Source organism: Daphnia magna, linkage group LG6 (genome assembly GCF_020631705.1).
Source record: "Daphnia magna isolate NIES linkage group LG6, ASM2063170v1.1, whole genome shotgun sequence".
NCBI classification, from domain to species: domain Eukaryota; kingdom Metazoa; phylum Arthropoda; class Branchiopoda; order Diplostraca; family Daphniidae; genus Daphnia; species Daphnia magna.
Window position 1 is genome coordinate 8,630,987 of NC_059187.1, and position 27,987 is coordinate 8,658,973.

At 42.4% G+C, this 27,987-nt stretch overlaps 6 protein-coding genes across 8 annotated transcripts; 2 read left to right on the forward strand and 4 right to left on the reverse strand.

Annotated features, from left to right (window-relative positions):
- Nucleotides 1-1,126: 1,126 nt before the first annotated feature.
- Nucleotides 1,127-27,984, reverse strand: LOC116925220 (serine/threonine-protein kinase ICK). 2 transcript variants are annotated; one of them, XM_032931882.2, is made up of 10 exons: nucleotides 27,823-27,984; nucleotides 27,252-27,434; nucleotides 3,883-4,122; nucleotides 3,622-3,676; nucleotides 2,910-3,043; nucleotides 2,627-2,839; nucleotides 2,361-2,532; nucleotides 2,078-2,253; nucleotides 1,665-1,994; nucleotides 1,127-1,591 (listed from the first exon to the last, which is right to left on the reverse strand). In XM_032931882.2, exons 3-10 carry the CDS (start codon nucleotides 3,981-3,983, stop codon nucleotides 1,291-1,293), a joined length of 1,482 nt encoding a protein of 493 aa, XP_032787773.1. In that variant the 5' UTR covers nucleotides 3,984-4,122; nucleotides 27,252-27,434; nucleotides 27,823-27,984; the 3' UTR covers nucleotides 1,127-1,290. The 2 variants fall into 2 exon arrangements, with proteins under 2 accessions (XP_032787773.1, XP_045030674.1); XM_045174739.1 differs by lacking the exons at nucleotides 27,252-27,434; nucleotides 27,823-27,984 and having other exon boundaries at nucleotides 3,883-5,876.
- Nucleotides 6,045-17,407, forward strand: LOC116925212. Its single transcript, XM_032931868.2, has 13 exons — nucleotides 6,045-6,350; nucleotides 7,297-7,552; nucleotides 10,442-10,753; nucleotides 10,833-11,054; nucleotides 12,164-13,199; nucleotides 13,291-14,331; nucleotides 14,438-14,751; nucleotides 14,927-15,237; nucleotides 15,346-15,685; nucleotides 15,808-16,036; nucleotides 16,132-16,325; nucleotides 16,392-16,567; nucleotides 16,636-17,407. The coding sequence occupies exons 2-13, from the start codon at nucleotides 7,384-7,386 to the stop codon at nucleotides 17,026-17,028; spliced, it is 4,737 nt and encodes a 1,578-aa protein (XP_032787759.2). The 5' UTR covers nucleotides 6,045-6,350; nucleotides 7,297-7,383; the 3' UTR covers nucleotides 17,029-17,407.
- LOC116925228 lies at nucleotides 17,148-21,181 on the reverse strand. 2 transcript variants are annotated; one of them, XM_032931898.2, is made up of 6 exons: nucleotides 20,391-21,181; nucleotides 20,132-20,312; nucleotides 20,010-20,047; nucleotides 19,850-19,929; nucleotides 19,586-19,758; nucleotides 17,148-19,525 (listed from the first exon to the last, which is right to left on the reverse strand). In XM_032931898.2, exons 1-5 carry the CDS (start codon nucleotides 20,464-20,466, stop codon nucleotides 19,627-19,629), a joined length of 507 nt encoding a protein of 168 aa, XP_032787789.2. In that variant the 5' UTR covers nucleotides 20,467-21,181; the 3' UTR covers nucleotides 17,148-19,525; nucleotides 19,586-19,626. The 2 variants fall into 2 exon arrangements, with proteins under 2 accessions (XP_032787789.2, XP_032787786.2); XM_032931895.2 differs by having other exon boundaries at nucleotides 19,850-19,944.
- On the reverse strand, nucleotides 21,326-23,356 carry LOC116925222. Its single transcript, XM_032931887.2, has one exon. It carries the CDS (start codon nucleotides 23,005-23,007, stop codon nucleotides 21,586-21,588), a length of 1,422 nt encoding a protein of 473 aa, XP_032787778.2. The 5' UTR covers nucleotides 23,008-23,356; the 3' UTR covers nucleotides 21,326-21,585.
- On the forward strand, nucleotides 23,459-25,010 carry LOC116925224 (DNA/RNA-binding protein KIN17). Its single transcript, XM_032931890.2, is given in 7 exon segments — nucleotides 23,459-23,711; nucleotides 23,771-23,843; nucleotides 23,845-23,949; nucleotides 23,951-24,616; nucleotides 24,618-24,669; nucleotides 24,737-24,837; nucleotides 24,908-25,010. Coding segments are annotated over 7 exon segments (1,203 nt in total). The 5' UTR covers nucleotides 23,459-23,574; the 3' UTR covers nucleotides 24,977-25,010.
- On the reverse strand, nucleotides 24,841-26,833 carry LOC116925223. Its single transcript, XM_032931889.2, has 6 exons — nucleotides 26,506-26,833; nucleotides 26,295-26,438; nucleotides 25,955-26,230; nucleotides 25,683-25,890; nucleotides 25,300-25,619; nucleotides 24,841-25,235 (listed from the first exon to the last, which is right to left on the reverse strand). Exons 1-6 carry the CDS (start codon nucleotides 26,725-26,727, stop codon nucleotides 25,008-25,010), a joined length of 1,398 nt encoding a protein of 465 aa, XP_032787780.1. The 5' UTR covers nucleotides 26,728-26,833; the 3' UTR covers nucleotides 24,841-25,007.
- Nucleotides 27,985-27,987: the final 3 nt, after the last annotated feature.

A 27,987-nucleotide genomic window follows, 5' to 3' on the forward strand; every position in this document is an offset into this window, starting at 1 on the left:
GCTGATTCATGAAATGCCGGTTAATATTGCGTGACCTGTCACGATGACAACTTGCCATTCTCAGTCGTTTTGCCTTGGAGAAATCGATGGTAGATGGGGAACTGAATAAACTTGATACTGTGCCAGTCAGGTTGATGGCACAGGTCACATGTTCAATATAACACTACCCTAGGGAAGGTAAAAATGGTCTGAAAAATGTGCGTTTTTGTCCCATTTCTTTCTCTTTCACCTAGCAAAGGTGGTATCAACTTTCTTCGGTGATTACCTTTAAACACGGCAATATCTAGCACGCATCAACGCCAAGGACAGCAAAAATGAAAGAAAGCTCATAGGCAGAAATAAGCTGGAGGGGGTGCGATGGAGATGATTTTTTTCCGTGTCGATGGGAGCCAAGTAAACTGGGGAACCGCAGCAGAAAAGGGCTCGATACGTTATCCGAAAAACGCAAAAAAATTTAATACAAGTTACACACGACAAACGCGAAAAAGTATTGGAAATTCTCTAATAAGTAATTCCAAGAATGTGGCTAATAAACTGATAATGGTTTGTTTTGTTTCTATTTATGTCTGTCTGAAGGATTTAAATCGCCATCGCCATTAGAGCTGCTCAAAATTAACTGTTTTATTCTCTGGAATTGAGCATCCGTTCCGATGATTCAATAAAAGGCTTGATTGAAATGAGTTGAAGGCGTCGTGCATGATTAGAGGTCAAGGAGGTGCAGGGTACATTACGTGCATGAGCTATCACGATTTGTTATCGACGACTACCTCCAGAGTCCTATCCTTTTGCCCAAGGAAAACCTTGGCACTAATATAAAGGCAATAATAATAACTATAAACGGACTCGAGTAAAAATAAAGGTGTGTACGTGCCCAGATAAATTAAATCGGCAGTTTACTGCCGCAGTAGTTCCTCAAACCCACACGAATAACTTCTAGCAACACGAAACCCTGCATGATTATGCGCGATTTTGGTGTCATTTGAAACCTAAAGAATTGGAAACAGAAATTTAACTCGTCATATAGTTGTCTTGTTTTCGTACTGGGCTTATCCGGTGTTAGTTGCCATGTGTCGGTGAGAAGAGTCTCAAGTTGAGCGACTTGCTGAATGAAGTTAAAAACCCTGTGCACAATTAAATGAATCATTTATGCTGAGGCCACGACGACCCCGTCGTTCAATAGAAATATCATACAGACTCTGACAAGAGTGATTATTATATATAATGTTTTGGAATCTTTTGAATACAGATAGTTTTGAGGAACAGCGTGAGGGGAACGAATGCAGCCAATATTCATTTTGAATACTTGGTGCTGGTTTTCAGGTATTTGGCAGCCCAGTCTGTCCGCCCGCTGACGAGCCTCGGGATTCTCTCTGTTACAGCTCCCGATGATGGGACGGACATTCTCGATGTGGCTGATACAACGGCCGGAGCGCTCGTAACTGTGGCGGGGCTCGTATAACTGACGGCCAACATCGGCCCGTTGGCATATTTCAATTTCATCGGGTTTGAACTGTGGCTATTGTATACCCTGGCCACTTGCTGTGGCGCATGCTGGACGAAAGAATTCACGTCACTGACTAAAGATAATCCCCTACATATACAGAGAAAAAACGATTTGAATTGTTTTCATCAATTATGAAAATCTAAGATCAAATGTAATTTACTGAAAAATATCTTCGAAACCGTCATCGTCATCTGCATTGACGTCTTTCTTCTTGTTGACTCCATCTTCGCCGTCCGACCATTGGGGCTTGGGACGGGCAGGTTCTGATTGTACCACTTGCCTCGCAGACAGTCTGGCGTCGGATGTCAATTTCAAATGGATAGCCGAATGTTGCTGCTGTATAGGCTGGTGGCTTGAACGATTTGGTCCCAAAAACTTGACCGATGTTGTCGTCGACGTCGATAAGACCCGACCTGTATTACCCAACCAGGTTTTGTTGCCTGACGACATGACCGACGAATTGTGACTTGTCCGTGTGAAAAATGAATGGCTAATGGATGTTTGAAAAATCATTTTATCATTAGCACGAATTTTTACTGCACTCGAGACCCATGTGATTGCCTAGATGCCTACTTGAGAGCCTGTTGAGCTGACGGCCTTCTTGCCGGATTCCACTGGAGCAGTAAATTGACAAGTTTGACGGCCTCAGGACTAGCTTGTACGAGCAGCTGGTTGAGCGATGAGTTGTTGAACTGCGGGAATTTGAAATGCATCTTGGTCGCTAGCTGATAGCCATCAGGCCATTGACTCTGGATGGCGAATCGAATGCATTGCAGTTAATATCGTTGCAACCATTAAATTCACGATGCCTTGGCACGGTCGTTCAACCGTCTGCAAAACAACAATGCATTTTTACCTCTGTAGGTGTTCCTAGCAAAGCGCAGACTTTGAAGAGCTGGTCGATTTCACTGGAGCCGGGAAAAAGCGGCCGGAAGGTGTACAGTTCAGGAATCATGCAGCCAACGGCCCACATATCGATGGCACTGTTGTAGTTTGTCGAGTGGAGCAAGACCTCGGGAGCTCGATACCTGTAATACATTTCTTAGTGACGTGTTGTTCCTTTTCAATATGATTGCTGGATATTTTCAACTGGACGGTTAGTAGATTGACTAATAACGGTACCATCGGGTGGACACGTAGTCGGTAAAAGGCGGTCGTGACCGGATCTCCCTGGCCAAACCGAAATCGCCAAGCTTGACCATTTCTGTCCCGTTGCAGAGCACGTTCTCCGGCTTGAGATCACGGTGGAAGAAGCCATGCTTGTGCATGTAGGCAAGGCCCTGTAGAATTTGGATCACGATCTCCTTCAGTGCAGGTTCCGGTAATGACTTTTCTCTGTTTCATGAAAAAAAAAACGTGTTCAAATTTCTTTAATTATAAATTGAATTATGCGTGTAAAGCCTACCCTCGTTCATAGCGTTCCTTAACAAGCTGGTAAAGGTTTTCCTTCATGTGCTCAAACACGAAAAAGAGAGTCTCATTCTCCCGGATCACTTCTTTGAGTTTTACCACATTCTGGTGACTCAGTTTTTTCAGGGACTAAAGCAAACGAAAAATATGTCATTATTCAAATGCATTGACCATCATTATCAAACAAAATTTTGTGTTACAATTAAAGAAAGCAGCAGGTATTTGCAAAATAAAACAACCCGATTGCCAGATGGAATTCTTTAATATTTATGAGGTCATTTTAGTGTAAATGCTGATGGCGGATTTGGTTCGTGATGGGGGAACAGGGCCGAGCTTTTGGGGACCACCTGCCTCTCGATTGTTTCTTTTTCTTTTATTTTAGTTCAGCATTATCGACAGGGAGAGAGGGCAGAGCCACAATAGTACTACAAGGGACGGGAAATCTCCATGGTAACGTTAGACCAAACAAAACCCTCATAGACATTCGCTGTCGACGCAACGCCAGCATAAAAATTCGGAAGGAATTGACATTAATAGGGTAAATCAACAACTCCAGTGCGAGAGGAAATTAGCAGAACCTTAATCCTATCCCATTGTGTCCGTTTTGTTGCCAAACTTCGATAGAAGAATGCTGTTTGGTTTCAAACATGTTATTTTTCTGATAGTAATTTCTAGATAAGCTGGCTAAATAACAGCGTTACATTTACCTTGACTTCACGAAGGTTCATCGCCTCCTCCCACGAATGGCACTTTCGCTTCATTCTGCGAATCAAATAACAACAATAATCATCAGGAAAAACGATGGCACTACATCATAATAAAACAAAACAAAAAATATGCTTGAACTGTCTAGCAGACGACAGGTGGCTTTTAGAATGGCCATTACGCATCTGTTACACCTATTTCCGATAAATGCAAAGCATAATGCTAAAACAGAATATTGTAATCTGATTGCTGTGCACACTCACTTTTTAATGGCCACTTTCTCGCCGGAATCCAGTTTGATGGCCAAAACGACTGAACCGTAAGCTCCATCTCCGATCCTTCCCAGAATTCGATACCTGTTCATGCTAAAGACCTTCTTTCTCTGCCTTACTGTTTCACAAATGGTTTTATTTTCTTTCTTGATAGGATATCAACAGCCGAACAGCATCATGGGACTCATCTTTGACACACTAATTTGACTATCCACGGCTGCTCGATGAAAACTGTAAAAAAAAAGAAAAAACATGGATGGAAACTGGGTCGCACACACACATGGAACGTATATGCCCGTGTGTCAACAATGTCGCATCACAAGCGATCGTATAGAGGCTCTGGCTTACAAACGAGAACTGGGGGGGGAGGGGGGGGGAAACGGCTAAGAGCGTAGCCACGCACGACTCATCCAGCGCAAGTCCGACCCGACTCTGAGTCTTTTTGCCCGTCAACTCTGACATCATCAACGTGGCCCGTAGAAAGCGCAAGAGTGGACGGACAAAACCACACACACTCACACATACCGACATAACACACGCACATACACACGCACGAGAATAACGAAACAAAAGACAAGAGAATCAAAGAGGATAAGGTGGGAGGTAAGGGAGAGGTCCTCTGGAAGGGAGAAGGAAGGTAATGTCACGTGCTGGACGTCACAACTCGCGATCCGGGAGAAGGGGGTTAACCCCCAATCTCCATAAAAGATTGACGGAAAAAGCTGGACGCGTTTGCGCCGAAAAGAATTTAAATTTTCAATTGTAAAATGCAAATTTAGACAATCACTTGATACCTGTCCAGCTTTACTGGAAGTTTACGAATTTAAGATTTGGGGTGTTGGATGGCCAAGGTCAGTGGGCTGCTGGCGACCTCGATCTATTATGGATGACGTTCCGGTTTGAGCTTCCGTGATGAAAACTTCTAGAGCTCCATCCATTATTCTGATACAGTAGCTTATCTCATATCCAACCTTGAACTGGATGCTAGTACGTCTTTGATAGTGATTCCTATTGTCGGTCGAAACTGGTTAACTAAAATCAATTTTGTTATTTTTCGTTTCTCGGAGATTCGTGATTGTAACATTTCCATACGCTCAAGTTCTTTTTCTTGATGAAATGGGAAACAATCATACTATTACATCAAGGTAATGGTGAGAATCATGCTTCAGGCGAAACAAACCCTTCACACTAGGGGGATACACAAATTTAAAAAGCTCGCGTCCGACGCATCCATCTTCTTTTTTTCCGCCCATTTCTTTTATTTTCTTTCTTCACGTTATCTCACGCGGCTGCGTAGAATCGGCAGATTATTTTTTTTCTTCTTCTTCCAAAATGCGGTTTAATGAGGTGTGTAGTTGTTCCGGACGTCCATGAGTTACTTACGAAGGCACGAACAAATGAAATCCGATCGAGTTTGAAAAGTGAGTGTTATTGCGGTGTACATTCAAAACACATCACCGTCATCATGGCAAATAAGGCGTCCATATGTGTGAATGCTCTTTTATTTTTATTTTTTCTCATACCGTTGGGTGTAACAGTCGGCCAAGCCCAATTATCTTCTCGGGGATAGTGACCGCTGCGTAGCTCACGGTGCCTACCTCTGCCCGTTTTCCGGATGTTCCGCGTTTTGAATTCTCAAGTAGGCAAAAGGGCATCTCGAAGGACGCGTGCGTCGTCTTTCTTTTTTCCTTTTTTCATTTTTCGTGACACATGTCGTGACTGTGCCAAACTCCGGTCCTTTTCACCCCACCCATCCGCCCTGGTCAATCGATTATATACTAATACAAGAGAGGGAGGAAAAGAAAAATTCGGGGCCTATTTTTGCCGCAGGGACGTAATGGATTGCATTTTAGACGGACGTATGTATGGGCGCCCACAAACTTAGGTCGGGATCGACCAGGCTTGTTGAACATTCACGACGCTAGATGGCGTTGACAGGTAAAACCACTTCTTTGCCGTTTACTTACCTGTTCAGGTGAGGGGAGAGCGCGAAACACCTGGCTTGTCCCTCCCACGATTATTAGAAAGACCTGGAGGCTACAAAAGAAGAAAAAGGAAGAGAAGGGATTGAGAGAGAGAGAGAAGGGAAAAAAAGGGGGCGTGAGGAAGAAGAAAATATTGAAAGAGCCCCTATCTAGCGAAACGGCTTCTCAGTGCGACACCGACCGAGCGATAGAACACAACGCAAAGTGAACGATCGATTTTTCACAATCGATTCAACCTTTAGACAAAATAGTGTGTGCAAATCTGACGTCCTCACAAGAGTCATTTCGATTCTTCAATTAGACTGCCATCACATTTTTTTTCTCTTTCTTCTCAAAGTGCCTCAGTGACCTTGTGTGTTTCGCGTGGTGCCATCACCGTCTATTTTTAGAAAAGACCAGAGGAAAACTCATCAGCCAAAAATCAACAAAAAGAAGTTATTCCGGTTTGCTAGGAAGTACTATGCTTTCAAGCAGGTGAGTTGTCCAAAATTGTAAGATTGCCATCAAATTGTAGACTAGGCTAGACATACAACACAAGAGACGGAGAGAGAAGGGTGAAGGTTTCGTGTGCTGGCCATGCCCAGCCGGAGGGAAGGTGCCATGAAGGTGGGAGGGGGGGTTTTTGTGCGGGGAATGTAGGAAGAAGACGAAGGGTCATTTCCTACAATTTTCTCCCCTTTTTGGACCCCACCCCCCTTCTCTCTAGTTTCAATACTTTTGCCCCTCAATTCTATCTTTGTGGCTTTTTACCTTTTTTTCTTCTCAATTCTGTGTTTTATTATTCACTATACGACTATCGTGACGACCGAGTTATATAATAACGAGTAAATGATTATTGTGTATAAATCGACTGGAACCGAAGCCATTTCATGTCTCTCACCGATCGTCTCTGACAGAATTGGTTCAGGTGAAAACAAAAAGAAAATTTACCGCATACAAGAGAAACGATGACCAAGCTCTCTCTCTCTCTCTATCTAACTATTCCTTATACTCGTACAGTCTGCTACCATCATGATTGGGAAGAGGGGAAAACAAATGCCATGTTCTCTTTGTTGTTTCGATGTTTGGGCCAGCAGCAATGGCACAAGAAAAAAACGAGAAAAAAAAACAAAGAGGCAAAAGAATATTCGAATAATAAATAGGCAATGACGGAGAGAGCGAAAATAAAGCTTGTGTGAAATCCGTGTTTGCGTGCTGTTAGTGTCTGGACCGCTGTACAGACACGGGAGTAAGAGAGAGACGAGAAAAAAGAGAAAGGTCCACCTTCTTATTTTTTCTTTGGAAGTGCTCTCGTTATTTAGTTGATGTTCAATTAAGGCCAGTTGGCAATCTGTTCAAATGTAATGATAGGTGGACGACATCCATCATTTTCCACAATCGTGTCATTATTTCATAATTATTTTTCTTTTACGTTTTGCAGATTGTCTTAGAGGAGAGTGCACCGGGACTTGAAAACAAAAGACTACCGAAAACAAGGGAAAAACAAAACAACATTTCGCAGAGTGACATGGATGCAAAACGGCATTCATGCGCGGCCGTTTGGCCGCTTCTTTTGCTGGCCATGTGCATTGGAGTCTGCCGAGCTCACGTAGCCTTAACATTCCCGCCTGCCCGACAGCCGGCCTGGGATTTCCTCGACTCTGGACGCACACCACCTCCGTGCGGCGTACCCAAAGGTAATCATTTCACAAACAAACATTTTTTGTTGTTGATTGGAACACACAAAAAAAAAAAAACAACTCGTCCCACTGATCACTCTATAAAATATGAGAGAAAACAGCCATTGTTATTGTGATGTCATCAACAAGATTGAAGACTCTTCTTGATTGTGAATTAACCCTATAACTAGGCTGAACGCATCATTTACTGCGGTCCCATTTGCACTTCAACATTCCAATTTCTCTTCGTCTTCTTGTTATCGATAGGTTTGTTCACTCGAGCGCATTTACAGTTACTATGAAAAGGCCGTCTCTTTTTTTTTTTTCCTCCTTCATCATCTCTTTATATCTCGAAAATTCATCGTCATCTTCTTCTTTTTTTTTAATGCACTGCGTAGGTTCTTATAGGGTACGTTTACTTTTTTTTAACGATCTCACCTTCCGGTGACGTCATTTCCGTGACCCAGGCTCAGTTTAAGTCGTAAAAAAAAAATTTATGTAAAACACGGTTCAATTACGCATGCGGAAATATTAATGAGAAAACGAAATACATAACCGCTAGAATTAATAAAAGAAAAAAAAAAAAAATCTTCATCTCGGCGGTACCGGTAAAGCAACTTTTTTGTGTGTGGAGTGGGTGATGTCTTTTTTTTGTTTTTACCGTAAGAGGACATCTTTGGTGGCATCTTTCGTAATGAAGAAACGCATTTTTCTTCCTGTTTAACGAACAAACAAACAAAATAAAAATTCCAGTTTGATGACGATACGGGATTTTGAGAAAATCCTCTTTAAAATTCATTCCATGTACGCGTGTGTGTGTTTTGTTTACGAGTTGCGTGACCGCCATCGAACTTTTGGTATAACATGACTGTCGGGAATCCACCAGCGCAAAGGTTTACGGTACTTTGAAAATGTGCCATTTTTGTTTTCTTCTTTTCCTATGTCTCGACGTCAGCAATAGCCAACGAGACAGGCATGTTTATCTTTCTGATACACTGCATTCGATTTACTTGTAAAACTTGCATTTTGTCTGCTTTCACGGTCGACAAAATTCCTGTCTGAAGACCGGAGTTAATTGTTTTTCGTGCATAAGCAACGACGTCGTTCCACAGTCCCGCCCTGTTGAAATAAGGCCGAGTTCACAACACAAATGCCATGTTTTTTTCTCTCTTCCTTTTCCATATTTGTTTTGTTACAATATTCACTCAATTATTCATTCAGCCGCAATTTCGAATCAACCGCCCCCACCTCAAAAAAAAAAAAAAAAATTCAAAAGAAGGAAAAATAAGAAAACAAGCTCTTCTTAATGATCGCCATTGTTTTGTATAAAAAAAATATTTCCAGTTGTTAAGCTGGAATTATTTTGCAGACAACTTATTATTTAAACAAAAAAAATGTGTGGGGGAGACGTTCACGAGTAACACATCGTGAACCATAAGTCCTTGGCAAAAAAGAAATAAAAAGAAAAAGATCTTCCTCAATTCCACCTTTCTAACGGCCATTGACGACTCAATGTTCTTCTTTAACCGTTTTGCAATGCAGCCGACTACGTGCTACCTGCACGAGTATATAGTGTTGTCTTCCCGTGTTAAGAATCCGTTGGCTAACGTATACCCAGAAATGATAGTGTGTATCCTTGCCGAACGAGGAATGGCAATCGCAACATATCTCTTCAGGGCTCTTAACAGCAGCAGCTCGTCTGTTATCTTACATTTTTTGAAATAAATAAAAATATAGCTAACGGCTATACGAAGCCCGACAGCTATCGGGAAAAGGGCGCGAGTTTTTTCAATTTTTGATTCAGTAAAAAAAAAAGAAAGAAAGAGGAAGGAAAAAAAAAAGTGATGACCTTCTCCCAGTTTGAGGTGCGCAAGCTAAGCAGAGAAGATCCAGGCAAAACTAGCCTGCCGGGTTGAACAACCTCTGGCATCTTGCCACATATTCTGACACGTACCTGTACACAGCAATAAAAGGAGGAGTCGTACTGTGTTAGTTGCGCAAGTCTTCCAGAAGGTGAAGATACCTTTTTTTTAAAAACTGGGTGGATGGAAGGAAAAAGACAACAACAACAACAAAAGCAGTTAAACGAACGCCCTCTATCGCAGAAATTGTCCTTCCCTCAATGAAAAGACGCAATTGTTGGCAATAGTTCAAATGTCGCTAGGAGGTCATCGTGATTTAAAAAAGGCTTTCTTACGTGACGATTGCAATCGTTTAAAAAACGGAAACTAAGATCGATCGCAGTCACGATTTTTTAAGCTTTGAAAACAACAACAACAACAGAAAGAAAAAGAGAATAAACGAAGCAAAAACTTTCACTGCCAATCAAACGATATATTTCATTTGAAATGCGTACTGCCATTCGCCGCCGCCCGCCAATACAAATCGATTCTTGCGATAAAATAATAATGTTCTTTTTTGTTAGTGGCGACAATTTGAATGCAACGACCAAGCCATGAATGTAAAACAAAAAAAAAGAGAGAAGTTTGTTGTCCAGTCAGACAGTCTACGCATGGAGCCTAGTATATATATAATATATATTTCTTCTATAGCTTTTTGGATAGCAACCCCATGGTGAAAGTGGCATTCAGGGCATTTTCGACGTGACGTTACGCTCTTTTCGTATAGAAAATATATATGCTGATGAAATTTTCTTTTGTTCGAAATGCGAACAGTGCACGTACACCTGGCTGGCCTTTCGGGCTTTTTTCTTTCAATTTTCCCTTTTTCGGCTGCACCTTGTATAGCACTAGAATGCCTCGCTCCAAATCTCAGTAGCCAATCAAAAGATTGGCCATTTTGTTTTTGTTTTTTTAAAAGAAACTTTCAATGAATCAAAAAGCTGATCAGAAAAATTTCTCTTTTTTTCTGTGCAATTTTCAATTGAACACGGAAAACAAACAAAAGGAAGCCTCAAGACATCGATTCTAAGCGGGTCGACGTTCAATGTCACCTGGCACCTGGGTTATCCTCACCGAGGCGGCTACAGGATTCAAGTGCTGGATGCGAGCGAGAAGCCCATTTTGGATTTGACGAATGGCGGTCAACAGAACAAGAGTTCCGTCTTCGTCGAAGGCGACCCAACAGCCTTGTCCTATCTGGTTCAACTTCCAAAAGATCTCGAATGCCGCGATTGCACCATCCGTCTCATCAGACAAGCTTCTGAATGGGGCAAAAACTACATGTTTTGGAGCTGCGCTGACGTTGATATTATTCCACGTAAGTCCTCTCTACATCCATCGCTCTTTTTACTTTTTTGCTCTACTAAACTAATGTTTGAATATTTAAAAAAAATAAGGTCCAGAGTATCGTGAAACCTGTTCGGGACACGGCAAAGACATTGCGGGACGTTGTCGATGCAACCCGCTTTATTCGGGACACCGTTGCCAATATCGCGACGAATGCAGCGAGGACAAGGACTGCGGCCGGCATGGCAAGTGCGTCAATCTGGAGGCCACCACCTACCCAAAGAAGCAATGCTTCTGCGAGATGGGATGGTTTGGACCGCAATGCAATAAACGTAAGAGCGCAGAATTTTTTTTTTATTATTTACTTTATTCTTTTACTCTCTCACGCCGTTCGTTCAACAATCGACCCGGAGAAGGCCGCAGGGGGGAACAACACCCGAACATATTTGGATCACATCCAAATAAAGAAAAAAAAAAAAAAGGGATATAAGAAAAAAGAGAGAACAAAAAAATAGCTAAAGGTCGCGCGTGAAGCCATTTTTACATACACACACACACACAGGTTTTTTACCGTTGCAATGGCTTCTTTTTCAAAACGATGCAACGGTTTCTCTTCTCGCGTTCGGGATAGTGCGCGGTGACTATCGCCCGAAGAGTGGCTTCGCTCAAGCTCGCAATAATACACGCCCTTCCCCTTCTTCAATGCTGTATAGCGTTTAAACAGTCCGTAACCTACATCGCTTTCGATGGTCGCCTCGTCTTCTGTGCGCGCTTCTCTTTATTCTGTTTATTTTTGTTGTCGCTTCTGCTCGTTATCGCGATAGATACACACACACGTATCAGCTGGTCAACCACCGCTATGTTTCCGTACATAGCGTTGGTTATACATCACATGTTCCAGGAAATGCTGCATCACGCAATATAGCCCATCCCAAGCGACCAGGATTTGATTTTTCCTCAAAGACTCCGGGTCAGACAGACAGTTTGGAATTTTCATTCAAGCTACTAATAGAAAGGGTGTGTAGCAAGCTTTTAGTTTGTACATTTCTATGAAATCTCCTCGTACTATTTCGAAAAAAAGGAAATAAATAGACCCCCCTCCCCTTTATTTCGAAACGCATTTGAGGAATGTCGTTACGAGTAGTTCGGACAGAAAATTCAAGTTTCCTACCCAAATTTTACAAGGCCAAAATAAGAAAGAAAGAAAGAAACTCGTTTGTGGCAAGGTCTCTTTCACCGTGTTTGCTATCGCACTGCGTCGTAGACAAAATTGACAAATGATTCAACATTTCGTATGGCAATGGGCCTTTAATTCGATCAAGTCTAAACATCGGTAAACAACGAAGCAACGATTGCGTAACAATTGTAGTCATGACTGTACTTACTAATAACGGTTCTCTATTACTTTATCGGTGAAACAAACGGTTTGCGCGGATAACAGAATCGCCGGTGAAAGATCCGAGCATCATCAACTTTGCCGATTACCGCAAGGAAGTGATGAGCGACGCATTCGAATTCTACTGGCGCATCTTGCGCAATTCGCAAGAGCTCGAGGCCGTCATGGTAGTCAAAGGCGGTACCGGTTACGCGGCCGTCGGATGGAGACCTTTGGCTCTCACCGCCGCATGCAAAGGCTTCCCTTTCTTAGAGGACATGGCCGTTGAGGCATCTAATGCAACGGATCGCCATCAACATCATCCAGCGTCGTTATCGTTACCTATTAACGCACTTCCCTCATCCGAATCAGCTGGAGCAGAACCAGAGCCAGAGCCAGAAGTTGAACCAGAACCCGAACCTGTTGCCGAACCGGAGCCAGAAGCGGAACCGGTTGCCGAACCTGTCCCAGAACCGATACCAGAACCATCGCCAGAGCCCGCTATCATCCCAGCTACCAATCAAAGTGACCATCACGATCACGGTGATCACGCCGATCATCATCACACCGAACTACCAACCGCAAAACACTTGACATCCATCAACAGCAATCGTGAAGATTTAACAGAAAGTCCGACTGAAATCCGCCAAACTGTTCCAACAACCCGAAAACCACGTCCAAAGTTACCGGTGCTCGGCCGTTCTCCACTCGCTCCTAAAACAAGCCCAACGACGACGACGACGTCGACGACAGCAGCACCCACGTCCACTTCGACCACGGAGGCTGGCGCTGACGACGACGCTGCTCGTGATGCGTCGTCAGATCCGACGACAACGACGGGCGCCCCGACAACGACCAAGAAACTTTCGCCGCTGGATCGGCTGATCGCCAAGAACAAACTCAATAGTCGCAATACGCAGACGACGGAGAAGCCTGCCGAATTGGAGCCTGTCCAGGCCAAAGGATCGGTGACCCGTATCCAGCTCTCTGATCTTCCGGAGGCCGGAATCAGCACAGGAGTTGGTGGGAAAAGGTCGGCAAGAAATGTGGTCGAACAAGAAATCCTTTCGTCATTGGCCGATTCCAGCCGACGAGAAAGACAGTAAGTTTTCAAATGATATTGATATTTGTTTTTTTATCAAAAAAAGGGGGTGATTTAAAGACATCGATTGTGAATGGCTCTCAATTATTAGAATGCCAATCAGTCCGGTTGCCTTCCCTGGTCCACGCTTGAACACGTTCAATAGCCCTACGAGTTCTTTGACTGTTTTGCCGGCCACTCCAAGATTGCCGAAACCAAAACCCGCTTTCAGTCCGGTTAGCGGATCTGATGGATGGATTCCAATGTCCCCAAAAAATAGCGTGCCATCTCCTACTCCTGTCATCGGGTCCATTGCTCCAGTTAAAGTACCTGTTATTGAGCCTGCGATTTCGGTGGTGGACAACAGCAATGACCGAATGGATCATTTTGCCGAAGATATCCCATTGCTTTTCACGGTTCCGGTTGGTCGCATTCCGGTCACTGTGTTTCCGACGACAGCCAGTGTGACACCGAAATTAAATCTGAGAGAGGAAACCACCGAGGCGAAACCGACGACAACAAATAAACCAACGACTACAAAGAAACCAAGTCAAGTGGAACTGCAACCCATTTCGTTTGTGGAACCTTCCCCGCAACCCGCTTCAGAGCCGTCACCGTCTGACGTCGTGACGGAAACGAAAGCGAAAGTTTCCGATCCTGAACCTCAACCGGAACCAGAGGTCAGTGATGCAGCACCTGAACCTGAGCCTCAACCAGAGCCAGCTCCCGAACCCGCTGCTGATCCCGCTCCCGAACCTGTCCCTGAACCCGCTCCTGAACCCGCCCCTGAACCCGCCCCTGAACCCGCCCCTGAACCCGCTCCTGAACCTGTCCCTGAACCCGCTCCTGAACCCGCTCCTGAATCTACTGTCGAACAGTCAGAATCAGTAGCAGAACCCGTCCCAGAACCGGAGGCTGAACCGGAACCTAAAGCCGAAACGACTGGAAGTGGCGACAAGGGACACGGTGGACATCACGGCCATCACCATCATGTTCACGATCACAGTTCTCACGAATCGGAACCGGCCGATTACAAACCAGCTCACAAGTATGCTCCTCGAGCCGATTTTCATCCGATGGATTGCACGGATATTGTCATCGGTATGGCTCGCGGCAACTATTCGCGCATTGGCGATTACTACACACGCGACAGGTACGCAATCACGATGGCAATTTCCTTTTTTTTAAACGCTGAAAGTCGATCCGGGCATTCAGAGAGAAAGTCTCATTCCACAATTGTTTTTTATTTTATTTTTTAGATCGACACCACAAATGGATAGTTTCTACGGAGGCCGGCAAGATTTGACAGCCGCTTTGGGTTTCGAACGCGACGGACAAACGGTCATTCTCTTCCGGCGCAAGTTGAATTCTAGCGACGAGGCCGATCATATTATCGGCTCTGCTCCTATGCAAATCATCTGGGCCAGAGGTCAAGAGCACGGCAAATACGTTCACAAACCTGCGTCCGGCCTGGAAAAGGAATCGGCCTCAATAGCCGATTTCTACAAGCCGGACGAACTGAAATACCACGGACAGGGCGACCAGCGTGGTGTCACTGTCATCACTTTTATCGGTAAAAATAGACCACATTTTTCTCACAATAACAACAACAACAAAAATCGCACGCTGAGAATGAAAGAGAAAAAAAAACGCTTTCACTTAGAGAGCAACTTTCATGAAAACGATTCCATTGTGTAAAACGAATCAAAAAGTAACAATCTGAAATTTTCGCTTTTTTTTGTTGAAAGAACCACCTGCCAAGGTTGACTTCGTTAAGAACGAAAGCCACGCTGGAGGTGATCATCAAGCTGGACCATCAAGTGCTGGTGATCACCATCAGCATGGGAGCGGCGGCGGTGGTGGTCGACATGTTCACAAGAGCGGGGCGCTGTGCGGAGGCGAATGGAAGTATCCAGTATCGTGCGACCCATTCGAAATGGATTGCACCTACTACGCCAAATGGGAGTATTTGGAACACAGCGACCAGATTCGTTTCACTATTACGGCTAATCACACCAACCGCTGGCTGGCCATCGGTTTTTCAGAAACCGCTTCCATGGTATTGTTTTCATTTTGCGAAATTCGTTTCTTTTTTTTTTTTTTTTAATTGGCACTCAGCAGCAGACATCGGAAAAACGGCCCACTTTCACGTTTTGAATTATTTCAGCCTCAAACGGACGTTGTGCTCGGCTGGGTCGATCCCAACGGCCGCGCTTTCGTTGGTGACATGTGGGCCGTTGGCTACATGGCTCCCAAATTAGACGAAAGTCAAGATTTGATCAACGCGACGGGTCGAATTGAAGACGGCAAAACGACGTTAACATTCCAGCGGCAACGAGTCACCAAAGATAAGGAACAGGATGTCCAGTTTACGGACGACACCTGCCTTTATTTCAAGTTTCCGGTCAACGGCGGAACCCGCAACGCTGTCAACAAGAAGATCGGCAAACATTTGCAAACACCTTTCATTTCATCCGATCGTGTCTGCATCCGCTCATGCGGATTAGGTGAGTCGCGTGACGAAACTCGTCACGTACGACGGATTACACTAAGCGCCTTATTATTATTATTATTTTTAAACACCACTAACTTTTTTTTTTGTATCGTTTGAACAAAATCATAAAAACAGGAACTGGAAAGTTTAACGGAATTGCCTACACAACGACGCCCCCACCGCCCACGATCGCCTATAACATCGGCTTGAAAATGGTCGGATTAGCTAACGATTTCGAAGTACCGCAGATGGGCAGCCCCGAGTTCAACGAGCTGGCCGAAAGATTTGGACGACAGGTGGAAAACGCCCTGCAAGCTGGAAAAGTGCCCGGAGTTAAAGAGGCTGCCGTGACGGAATTCTTAGAGTATTAACCGCGGCTAATTCGCTTCTTAAAAACGAATCCGTTTGCGAAACTAATTTTTTATTTTTTCTCTCGTTTTCTTTAAACATTCGTTTCAGGGAGGAAGGAGGTTTGGTAGCCAACATGATTGTCGTGCTCGACAAGAAATCAGCAGAAGAATTCGAACAATCGTCAGATCTGAAAATTGAGACGGAAAATGTTGTTCGTACGGCATTACGAGGTGCCATCGCTGGCGGCCAAGTTGGAACCATCCGGGTGGACCCGTCTTATCTCAAATTCGAAACGGTTCTAGGTACGCAACAGCCTTTTGGGTCTATCGACAACAACATAATCTAACAAATATTTGTCCACTACGTAGATGCTGACTCACTGGATCCGCTTGAAGTCTCCGGCCGCGGATGGAATTCGAGCTTGACAACCATCAGTTTGTACTGTGTCATAGGCTGCATTATCGTCCTGGTCATAATTGCCATCATCCAAGCGTCGTGCACCATCTACAAAGTGTCTCGCAAGTCACCGTCGTCAGTCAACAAGGTAGCACGCTATTTACAAATTGCCTAATTCTTTTGATGGACTCTGGAACTGAACTCTGTTGCCAATAGGATCAAGTGGCAGTCAATTGGCGTGATTATTCGTCAACAAATTACGCTTACGAGCCGTTTGAGACGGACGAGGCGCTGAGAGCAGCTGCCGTTTTAGCGGCCAATGGCAGCAATGGCCACACGATGATGACGGCCAGCACCACCAACGGCCTTGCTCCGAGGGCTATGCAAAGGCCACCGTCCAATGGCAGCTTGCAGTCAAAGATGACAGCTGATCGAAACACGACTTACTCTTTACCGCACAAAGCCAACATGCAAGCAATGAGTAATAGCACTATCGGGCCGGACCACCAGCCAAACGGGCGGCCAAGGACCCATTCCAGCACTTCATTCCACCAGCCCGATTTCTATTTCATGCCTTCCCAACGCCGCTATTCTGGTTACGCAGATTAAATTTCCATAACTGAACAAATGGATAGTTGCAAAAGAGGACAAAACAAAATGAATTAAAGCGCAAATATGTCTCTTTAAACCACGTCATCCAATCCCTCCCCCCTCCCAATAATTTTTTAAAAAAGATTATACGAAGTATTTCCTCATCGTTAATGACAATATTCGTGAGTGTGTTTTTTTTTTTATTTGTAAGTGTTTAAGTGCCCCCCCCCCCCTCCCCATTCCCCACAACATGATGGCCTTATACGAAAATCTTTTTACCGTGTTTTGATATAATTAAAAGTCCGGCTCAATGTGTGTACATATAACAACATATGACAAAAAAAAAAAAATATGAAATTAACAAGAGCTCGCAAATACACCGTCTTTTACATCCAAATGTTTTACATTTGAGCCTTTCGAGAAAAGTTAGCAAGCCCAAACGGAAACGGTCAGTTCGCTCGAGCCATCCCGTCATGGTACGGTACTTATCCTTATGTCATTCATAAAGAGAAGATACCGTAATCGTTAAAAAAAAAAAAAAACTATTCTTATATGAAACTGAATACCTGCTTAGTAAAAAGACATAAAAGCAAATAGACCATTACAACAGGCTGTTGAAGTTCGAATTACGGTATTTCAAGGATGAGTCGAATTTTTTTTTTTTTTTTGTGAAAGAACCGAGCCAAGGTTGGGCAACAGGAAAAAACAAAACGACGTCAACACAGACAACAAAAAATAACAGTTCCGGATCTCCCGGAAGTGGGTTCGACAACACCCACAACAAATCGAGAAGAAAGTTTCAAAAAAGAACAACAAAGACTGGTATATAAAGCTGAGCGTGAGTTTACGCGCTCGTTGTTTGACTGATATGCTGTGGGAAATAACTCAACTAAATGGGCAGGAATTGTAGTCAAAATTGTTGAACACGTTCCCAGTGTTCTTCAAACGAGAGAAAGTGGTTCGCGAAACAAAAGAATTCCTTAAATGAATAAATTCTTTATGAACCAGATTCTTGTTGTCGCCCTTTCCGCATGACATGAGTTGAACGCTCGACTAATTATTAATGCAAATAACACAAAAGATGCCTGCACCGAAAGAGAACAACAAAATGAATGCACCCGTATACACTTTCTTTTTCTTTTAATTATTGATACAATCACCAGAGTTGATCTTGGTTGACTGGCCTCGATTTCGATTGTTCACTGCGGTCTTTCATACCAGCAACGTACCGATACATTTGTCTAATGATTCAATTTGGATATAGGTCTCTGATTTGAAAAAAAAAATATGTATATCAAGAGATCGAGTGGCCTATTTGCAAGTCTATCTAAAAAAAAAAAATTATTCGTGGAATTGGAAACTCTATACAGACCATTAACTGCAGGCATTTTTAAAAAAAGACGTCGGGAAAGACAAAACAAAAACAGCTTTCCGCTCAGAGGGTTACCCATCGATCGATCAATCATTTCGGTGAACATTGTAATTACGTTTTGAACGGGAAGCACAACTCGTTCGCCCAGGAAATGTAAATCGGCAAGACTATACCGCAAAGATGTCGTAAAATGTAGTGGATAGTATAAGCGATTGTAAAATGTGGCTGTCACTTTCGGGACACCATAAAGTATTCAGAGGCGCAAACAACTTTATCAGCACTCTACAATCATCGAATTAAAAAAATGGACAGACAGCGATTAGGCAGCGTTTCTATGTTAAGACCTGTTTAATTGGTGAGCGTGTCAAATGGTTGTTCGTTTCCAAATAACTGAAATTGATTGAAACTATTTGTTCGAAAGAAGGTCGCGTTTCTTTCAAATTGGGGAAAAAAACAAAAGAATAGCATAAAGAATTGAAAAAGAAAATTGAAGTTACAGTTTCCTTGACCTTTTGTAGCAATTAACAATTCGCTACGCCTATAAAAACGGGCACTACGCAAAACGTTTCAAAGTAGAATTAGTTTTAATGGCGTAGAGAAAGTTAAAAGCAATAAATTGCACATGTCAAAAAGATAAAAAGTTCCGTGATTTAACTACCAACCGCAGGATAAAAATTGACTGAAAGCTTTAGTAATGAACAACATGTCAGTAATTACCGCGGTGCTCGGCGGAGCTCGGTTAATGGTCTCAAAGATGGTGCGCAGTACGTCAAGAAAAACAACTGATGTGACGGGCGCTAACTGGGACGCGACAAAGTCAATTGTAAAGTAGATTTTCGTTTGCATGCAGATGTGGAAAATTAGTTTCTGTTTTGCCCCTCATTCCTTCAACACCCGGCACGTACCAATCTCCAATGGCACGAAATGCTGTCGGAGAAAGCGCACGAATGCCACGGTAGTGGTGATGGTCATTGAGTTATGACTTTTCGAGGAAGGGGGGGGAATCACAGAGAAATTGAACGATGACGGCAGGTGGGAGCCTGCGGTAATAACAACGGCAACAACCGCCAAGATTCTCGTAAAGGTGTTTTTTTTGCGCTGTCAAAATATATCGTCCAACAATCAACGAAGCACTTACGGATCCTAGAAAGCGGCACTTTTTTTTTTATTGAGTCTGCATGTTACATTTTTTAATATACCAACCTCGTGTCCAAAGAAAACGGATTACGGCAAAACGGAAATCTTTATTCGTCTTTATTATCCACCATCAATTTTCTAAGATCTGCCGTCTGATTCGATAGAAATTGTAATTCTTCCGCTAGTTTATCCGCGTAATCTTCCGACAAATCATCCATCCTATGTTCCAAATCTTCAACCTGTCAATTCAGCAATGACCAGGTGCCACGATTTAAAAAAATAACACCAACGTCATTTACTGAATTTTGATAGAAATTCAATTTTTCATACGCGATCATTCAGAGAGCCGATTTGGCTTGTCAAGTTCTCCGTGCGGTCAATGTCAGGGGTTTGCCAATCGGTGGCTTCAACTAAATCAAAAGAAACTGTACTTGAAAAGAAAACATTGAAAACACGGCCATACTTTCAACCGTCATTCAAAACTCCTTACTGTGCTGATGGATGTCTACGACTTCAAGAATGAAAGGACTTTATACAGTTCACGAAAAACAAAAAACGATGGAATCAAAAATAAGGAAACGTCAAGGGAATGTATGATTATAATCAAAATACCGAGAACTGTCGTTAGATTCCAACTGATTGGAAAGGGGAATCAAAGCACCGCTAGGATCACGAAGTTTAAAGACAACCTTTTCTTCGTCGACAATGTGGACCAAATTGAGCTGTCGGTAGACTTGGTATTTTAGCTGCAACGTGCTCGTCTGAGCTGGGATCGATACGCACACCACGCCTCCTGAGCTCATAATCAAATTGCAAAGTTTGAGTGGATTTCAATAGATTAAAAAGTGACAGTGTCGAGTCTCTAACTCACCATCGCTAATCGAATGATCTTCCCGCAGTTTGTGACTTAAAAGACGGACTTGGAACCAGAGCTCTTTGTTACGCATTGTGTCACCATTACAGCTGAACAAGAACTGGGGAAATGCATCGTCTCTAGTAAAACACAGTGCGCATGATCACGCGTGACCACAAAGAGTAGACTACAACATGCCTGTATTTTTTTAATTAAACGTATGCGAGATAGGATATCAATATTTAAATTCCTTTTCCTTTCGTTAAAGTTAACGGGTTTTCAAACTCGAAAGAATGTTGCCAAAATGCCGAAGCAGTCAAAGACACGATAGGGGGAAAGATAAGAGTTTGCTATTTATGGATTGCAGCATTTTTTTAAAACAAAATATCAAAAGCATCTGCGGCGATCAATTTTTGAATCGGGGAATGCGAATCAAATAAGGGCGAAGTGCACACACATGCACTAACCACAGACGCTTTTTAATCAACAATTTCAGTGAAAGCCCAAGTTTAAAAGAGTCATGTAACACTTAGTTTTACTCGGCGAATAAACGCAAAAGCCAAAACGTTCACCTAATAAAGACGGAATAGACACCGTCATCGGGATGATAACCTACCGTGACAGTTACGACAATAATCATACCGATGAAACAACAAAAACTGAGGAAATCAATACTTGTTCGCCACGTTATCATCAATAATTTATAAAGGACACCTGCATAAAAAGGAAAGAATTTTTCAAAATGGCACAAAACCATCGCATCACACACGATGATTGTGTTCATGGAAATATAAGGACGTTGCGAAAAAGAAGCGATAACAAAATGCGACTAGACTTTAGCAATTCGAAACTACTGTATACAGCTTAATTTCCATCAGCTTCTCTCAGTTCATGAAATTGGATAGGGCGGACGGGCCGTCAAAACAAGAGAACACACACGCAACAAAAATCGGTTACTGGTTTTCTTTTTAATTGTTGATCTTAATCATACAGTACTCTTAGTTATTTCTCTAACTGACTTTGTATAATGTGAAAAATGGCAATTTAACCAACAAGGCAAAGAGAAAAATAACGCATTCTTACATTTCGCAAGATGCTCGACAAGATTTGGAATAAAACAAGATCAATACATTTGATAAGCTTATTAATCAAAAAGCTATCTCTCGATTCGAAAGCAATAGCTAAACAACAAGATGCAGACGACATAAACAAATCAATTCTTAAAAAGACGCGCAAACTGACGATTGAGCACAACAGTTATTTCTTCAGCCAAAATCATCCAATGAAGGCCGAACCGATACAGATTTTGCTTGTCGGGATGATAATGAAGCAGAGCTTTTCTCAAATTCATCTTCCAATTAGTCCCCGCTGGTTTCTCCATACCATGGCCTTTGGGCGGATACTTTTGGTAAATGAAAGCGATGAGCTCTTCGATAGGTTTTCTTCCAGCCTTTTCAAGTTCAGCCAGCTGGGCAGCTAATTGCTTACGGACAGGTGCACGGAGACTCTCTCGATCCCTATTTTCTTGCCATTGTTGCAGGGTTTTTAATCTGTTCAATCCTTTTAAACAGGGACGATACCAATCTTCGTTTTTGGCAATTCCCATTTCAATTGCAAGCTTCTCAGCCAACTCATAATGTTTAAGGCTTTTGTCATTTACTCTTCCCTCGTAGATTTGACCGAGCTGAACATGAGCTTTGGCCTCAGCTTCCAGAGATTGTCCCGAACGAGCAAGGTTAATGGCAGTCTTGTACCAATCGACTGCACTCAAGACATAATCGGGCAGTTCTTCCGAGTGTTGAGATCCAACACGTTCGCCCAGGGTCTCGTTCAGCGATACCTTTATCGAAATCCAGCAAGCATCGCCTTTCTCTTTTGCAAACAACGATTCAGCGACGTTCAATAACTTCTCGGAAGTCAATCGTAGTTCTTCCATTTCAGAAATCAAATAATTAAATTTTGCATCATTGAAGGCTTTTATGGCGTAATCGACACGCGATGAATTGTCCCGCAAGAGTTTGACGGAATTTCGATGATCACCCGCCGCTTGCAATTCGGCAGCTTCTTGGCAAATTATGTCAGCAATGCAAAAGCTAAAAAATCCACGGGAAAAACCTTCGATACTTTGAAGAAAAACTTCGAATCTTGCCACTTGGGCAGAAAAGGGCTCTTCGATATTTTCGACAAATTGAACGATGACGGCTAGCAGGAGAGTAACACATTCCGACCAAGTTTTGAGCAGATTCTCCCTCCATTCAGGAAATTTGACGTCATTATCACTGAACTTCCATGCACGTTCAAACTGGATTAAAGCCTCCTTCAAGTAATACTCTATCAGCAGTCGGGCGTCTTTATGGTCATTTTTCGGCAACGTGGAGATATTTATCTTGTAATTGCTGTAAAGTCGTTTACCACATTTAAACTGTAACACTCCCAAACCATTGGCAATCGTCGCTTTTTCATCCGCAGTGACAGCAAGAGCGGAAGCCTTGTAATAGTACGACAAAGCCTGGCTCATTCTGTGCACGTAAACAACCGATGCAAGATGATCGTTCCTCACAGTTTGATAGAAGATTTCATCTCCTTTCTTTTTCCAGCAATCAAAAGAGACAATATTGTTTGAAGAATGGCCCATTGAATTAAACAATAATTCAGGGTTGTCAAGAACAACGACACAACAGGACGAATTGACATGAAGAACAGTAGTGCTAGATTGGCACTTTCTACTTTTCTACGAGATGTTGACGAGGGGTCAGAAAGTATGATTCATGTGACGAGAAAAACAATTGCAAGGTCATACACTTGCCAATTGTTTTTTTTTCGACGAGTATTGACCACATGAATTCAGTTTAACTTAAAGCTCAAAGATATAAAAATGAAGCCAAAAATATAGATTTACATTTTTACATCGCTCCAAATAAATTATTTCGTAAGAATTGCTTTTTAATCAAAAGAATTTTTCTGCATTGGTTTTCTTCAAAAGGTAGTTTTATGAAACGATTACCGGTAGGTGACTCTACAACATGTTATGAAATGACGCTCGGTAGATGGGAGTACTGCGGGATAGGGAAAATGATTCTCGGTAGGTTGCACTACTGCGTCAACTATTATCGTCTGTCGACAAACAACAAAAGAGGCGCTTGGAAAATTCGTAGATTTGTAGTTTTTTTTATAGAATTCAAAGTTTTAAGGACAAATAAAAATGGGAAAAGCCGAAGTAGGAACTCCAAAATGGATAGGAAACAAAATGAAGTCAAAAGGTTTGCAGAAATTGCGCTGGTATTGTCAAATGTGTCAAAAACAATGTCGAGATGAAAACGGTTTCAAGTGTCACACAAGGTTTGTTTTTAACGAACGGAAAGTTGAGCCCGAATTAATGTTATTTATTGTTTTTACAGTTCTGAATCCCATCAGAGGCAACTTTTACTGTTTGCTGACAATTCCCGCAAATATCTTGACGAATTTTCCCACTGAATTTGAAAAAGACTTTCTAAATCTGCTAAGGAGACAGTTTGGCACTAAAAGAGTTCATGCCAATGTGGTGTACCAAGAATACATTCGTGATCGGAACCACACTCCACATGAATGCAACACGATGGACTTCGTTGACAGGCCTTTGTAAACACCTTAGTCGACATGGCAAAGTAGTGGCTGATGAAACAGAAAAAGGTTGGTTCATCACATATATTGACCGAGACCCAGAAACCATTGCTAGAGCAGAGGCACTGGCTAAAAAACAAAAGATGGACAAAGATGATCAAGAAAGAGTCTATGACTTCATTGAGAAGCAAGTCCAGAAAGGCAAAAAGGAAGGAGATGAGGAAGAGGCTGTCTTCACTGAATTTAAACGAGAAAATCCAGAAGAAAAAATTCAAATTCAATTAGGTTCAAAAATCAAAAAGGAAGAAGTTCAGCTTGTGCCATCAAGTAGCTTTGCAGACAAAAAGGATGTAAAACCCGGTAAATCCTCGGATACCGATGATTCGACTTTCAAAATGCCTTACAGTAAGGATATCAAAAAAGAGAAGACAACCGAAAAACGAAAACTTTCAGCGTTAGATGAAATTATGAGGGAACAAGAAGCCTCCAAGGAAAAATCTGGCAGAAAGGATTATTGGCTGACAGAAAACATAGTAGTTAAAGTGGTTACCAAATCGCTTGGTGACAAGTACTACAAAAAGAAGGGATTCATCAAGCAAGTTATTGACAAGTATGGGGCTATGGTTACCATGATAGATACTGGTCCATACATTGAAACTTGACCAGTCACACCTAGAAACCGTTATTCCAGCTGAAGGTATATTTTTTCCCCTTAAGTAGAATGGTAGAAAAACAAAATTTCCTTACGTGGTTTTTCTATCTAGGACGAATAGTCATGGTCGTTAACGGTGCTTACCGCGGCTACCGAGCCGTGCTAAAAAGCCTCGATGCAAAACATTTCTGTGTCACGATAACAATTGATTCGGTATTGATTTTTGAAATGTCATCTATTAGCTAACAGTTATTACATTTCCTTGTTTTCTTACTGATTACAGGGGCCCGTCAAAGGACGAATTGTGGAAGGCGTTCAATATGAAGACATTTGTAAAATCCACACCGAGTGACTTGACGCCAGAATACACGAAATGCTTTTTGTTATTTCGCGCATTTTTTCCTCACAACTGTAATATACTGGTTCTTGAAAATAATGGGAGACTCTTCCTCACTTACAAAATTCCTGCATGGCCGCGAACTCCTATAGGGATTCTTTTGTGGTGGCATAAGAATCTCTAAAGGCTCGCGACTGCTGGCGTCTTGGAGGCGTTTTAGATCCAAGGGGGCCTCAGCCGCAGTGTAGGCCGTCAAAATAAGAGGCACACCCTCCTTCGGAAAATGTACGATATCAGTTGAATTCCAAAATATAATGTTGATGCCATAGAAGTGTTACTTTTAATAGACACGGTAAAGTTTTCGCCCACGAGTCTGATCCTTGAAAGCCCGTCTGTCGGTAAAGTCCGCAGTTGAACGCAACAACAACATCGGGGCGAATATAGTTCTTACTTTTTACGAAATCGTGGTAAAAGGTGTTCGGTTGAAAATCACAGATGAAATGTTTGTTGTTGCGTTCACAATGAGGACAACGCAGATCATCGTCCCACGTGCCGGACGGAACTCCTGTCAATTCCGGACCCGTGAAAGTTATGTAAAGTGATTTCAGGGCCGGCAGAGTGTTCAAGAAGAAAACATCCCATTTGGCCAAATTATTACCTGCATTATCAAAAGAATGAACTCGCTTTTCTGTTTCAAATACGGTCAACCAAGATTTCTTACATTCAAAAGGCAATTCGGCCCCAACAATGTGAACGACAAGAGATTTGCGATCGCCCAATAGTGGAATGCCGTCCGTTAATTTGGCCGCTTCCTGGAGGCCCCAGAGAACGGTCAATGGATAAGATGCGAATTCCGTCAACAAAGTAAGAGAATTTCTTCCCATAGCAAAAGCCCCCATTGCACCGACCATTCTCAGGACTAGAAATTCCTGTTGAATCAGTTACGAGAAGTTTTTAAGGCTAAAATTACGATAATGATCTTGTGCAACTGACTTTTAGCGATGGAGGAAATTCTTCAAAACTGTCCAACAGCTTGTGAGGTAGCATACAATCGATACGACCTTTTTTTGATTGCTCGATATTGAGATCTAAAAGAAGTTTCAAATCCTTACACCACTCTTCGTGAGATTTTGATTGATGCTGATCACAGCAGTAGAAAAACGAATGGCAACCACTGCATTCATTAAGTTTAGTTCCGTCATCCATACGACACTGATCGCATACGCGTGGATACAGAAACATTTCCTGCTCATAAGGTTGCATGGGTCGCTATATCGATCAAAATGAAAAATACAACGATAGAGTAATGAAACGAAACGAATAAAAGGATTACGGTTAAGGATTTTTCCACGCGGACCATTAAATTGTAACGAAAAGCTTTCCAGCTTTCAGGGCTTAGATTAAGCTTTGACACGTCGCTGAACAAGCTTGGCCGGCCTTCTTTTCGCAAAACTTGTTGAACGACTTTGCAAAAATCCTGAGCATCAAAGATAAAGGAAAAATACGGGAATGTACCATGAAACTTTATATCAAGACTGATATACCTTATGTTGAGCCCAATGTTCTTTCTGGTGAGCCAAGCCACAGTATGCAATCATTCTGCAGCCAGAACAACTCAATAACTTGATTTCGCTGCTTGGCTCTGACTCGTGACGCATGGCTTTACAAACGTGGCAAGAATTTGGAATAAAAATAGGTCTAATTTGGCCTTCTTCATTTTCTACACCATCAAAGTACAAAAGATCAAGAGTGCACAGTTCAGTCATTTTACAATGACTTAAATGTAAAAAGATATGCTTCGAGAAAGACAAAAACCGAATCAACCTTCCGTCACAACTTCACGAAAACGAAGACGTTGAAGTCTGATATTCTGCGTACGAACAGCTTCCAACCAATCTATTTATATAACTAAACTCCCCTTTTAGTTCGCCCCGCGTGTCGGCCATGTTTTTTATCGGTTAACATGCAGCAAGGGCGGGAAAAACTTCCGCCCTTCAGGAAAAAACTGACACACTTCTCTAAGATTGCAAAATTGTTTGAAAATTAAATTGCTGACTTCAGATATGTAATCGCATACGAAAAATAGTCCCTAAACTTCAGTGAATGGCTATTTGCATCAAATCAACCAGCGAATACATAATTTCAACATGCCTATTTGGCGCCAAAATCGTGGGCTGTGACATACAGTACACCGAGGTGACTGAAAAAATTTGACTCTCTGTCATCCATGAATCGAAATTGGATGGTACACAAAATACGTGCAAAATATTACATTTTTAATTTTTCCTACCGTGATACGTCCCATGGATGACCACTGTTTAGAGGATATTTCGGTTTCCACGTAGTCTTTCCACGTCGTCATCGATTGAAGACAAAGGCCATTGGTGATCCACTTTCCAACCAAAATGGAACATCTCAGATCAAGGTGAAGAGTTATCTCCATGAAGAGTCATAAATCATGAAGCATCTCACTCTACAAAAATAATGAAATAATAATGAGTGTAAGATTGTTCGACAGATCATCTCCCATATGTGTAACATGTTTCATTTGTCAGTGGAACTACTTAAGACTACTCCCAAATATTAGCCAAATCTGATAGTCAGTGTGTGCAGCTTTAACATATTCTCACAACAGCATAGAGAGATCTATGCCATCTATGAGACAAAACAACTTTCAGAAGCTCCATTAATTGCTCATCAGCGAAGTAGAACAAATGTGTACAGCCTTGGGACACATCAATTGCAAGATTCTTTATGAATTTCTTCTCATTTATGGGCAATTTTAGCATGTAAATTGTTAACGTTGTAGATTAAAACGTTCAAATTATGAAAGATTGGTAAGTTTTTGTCTTTAAACGTACCATTCTGATTGCAGGGTTTCACATGCGACACACAGCCACGTGTTGGGGCATTCAAGTTTTGTCTTTGATGCTTCCGGTACTTCCTACGTCCAGAAGTAACCACTTCACATGGAAGTGCAAAGAATTCTCAAGTTTGAATCTTCTCCTGGTTGCGCGTTGCCGTTG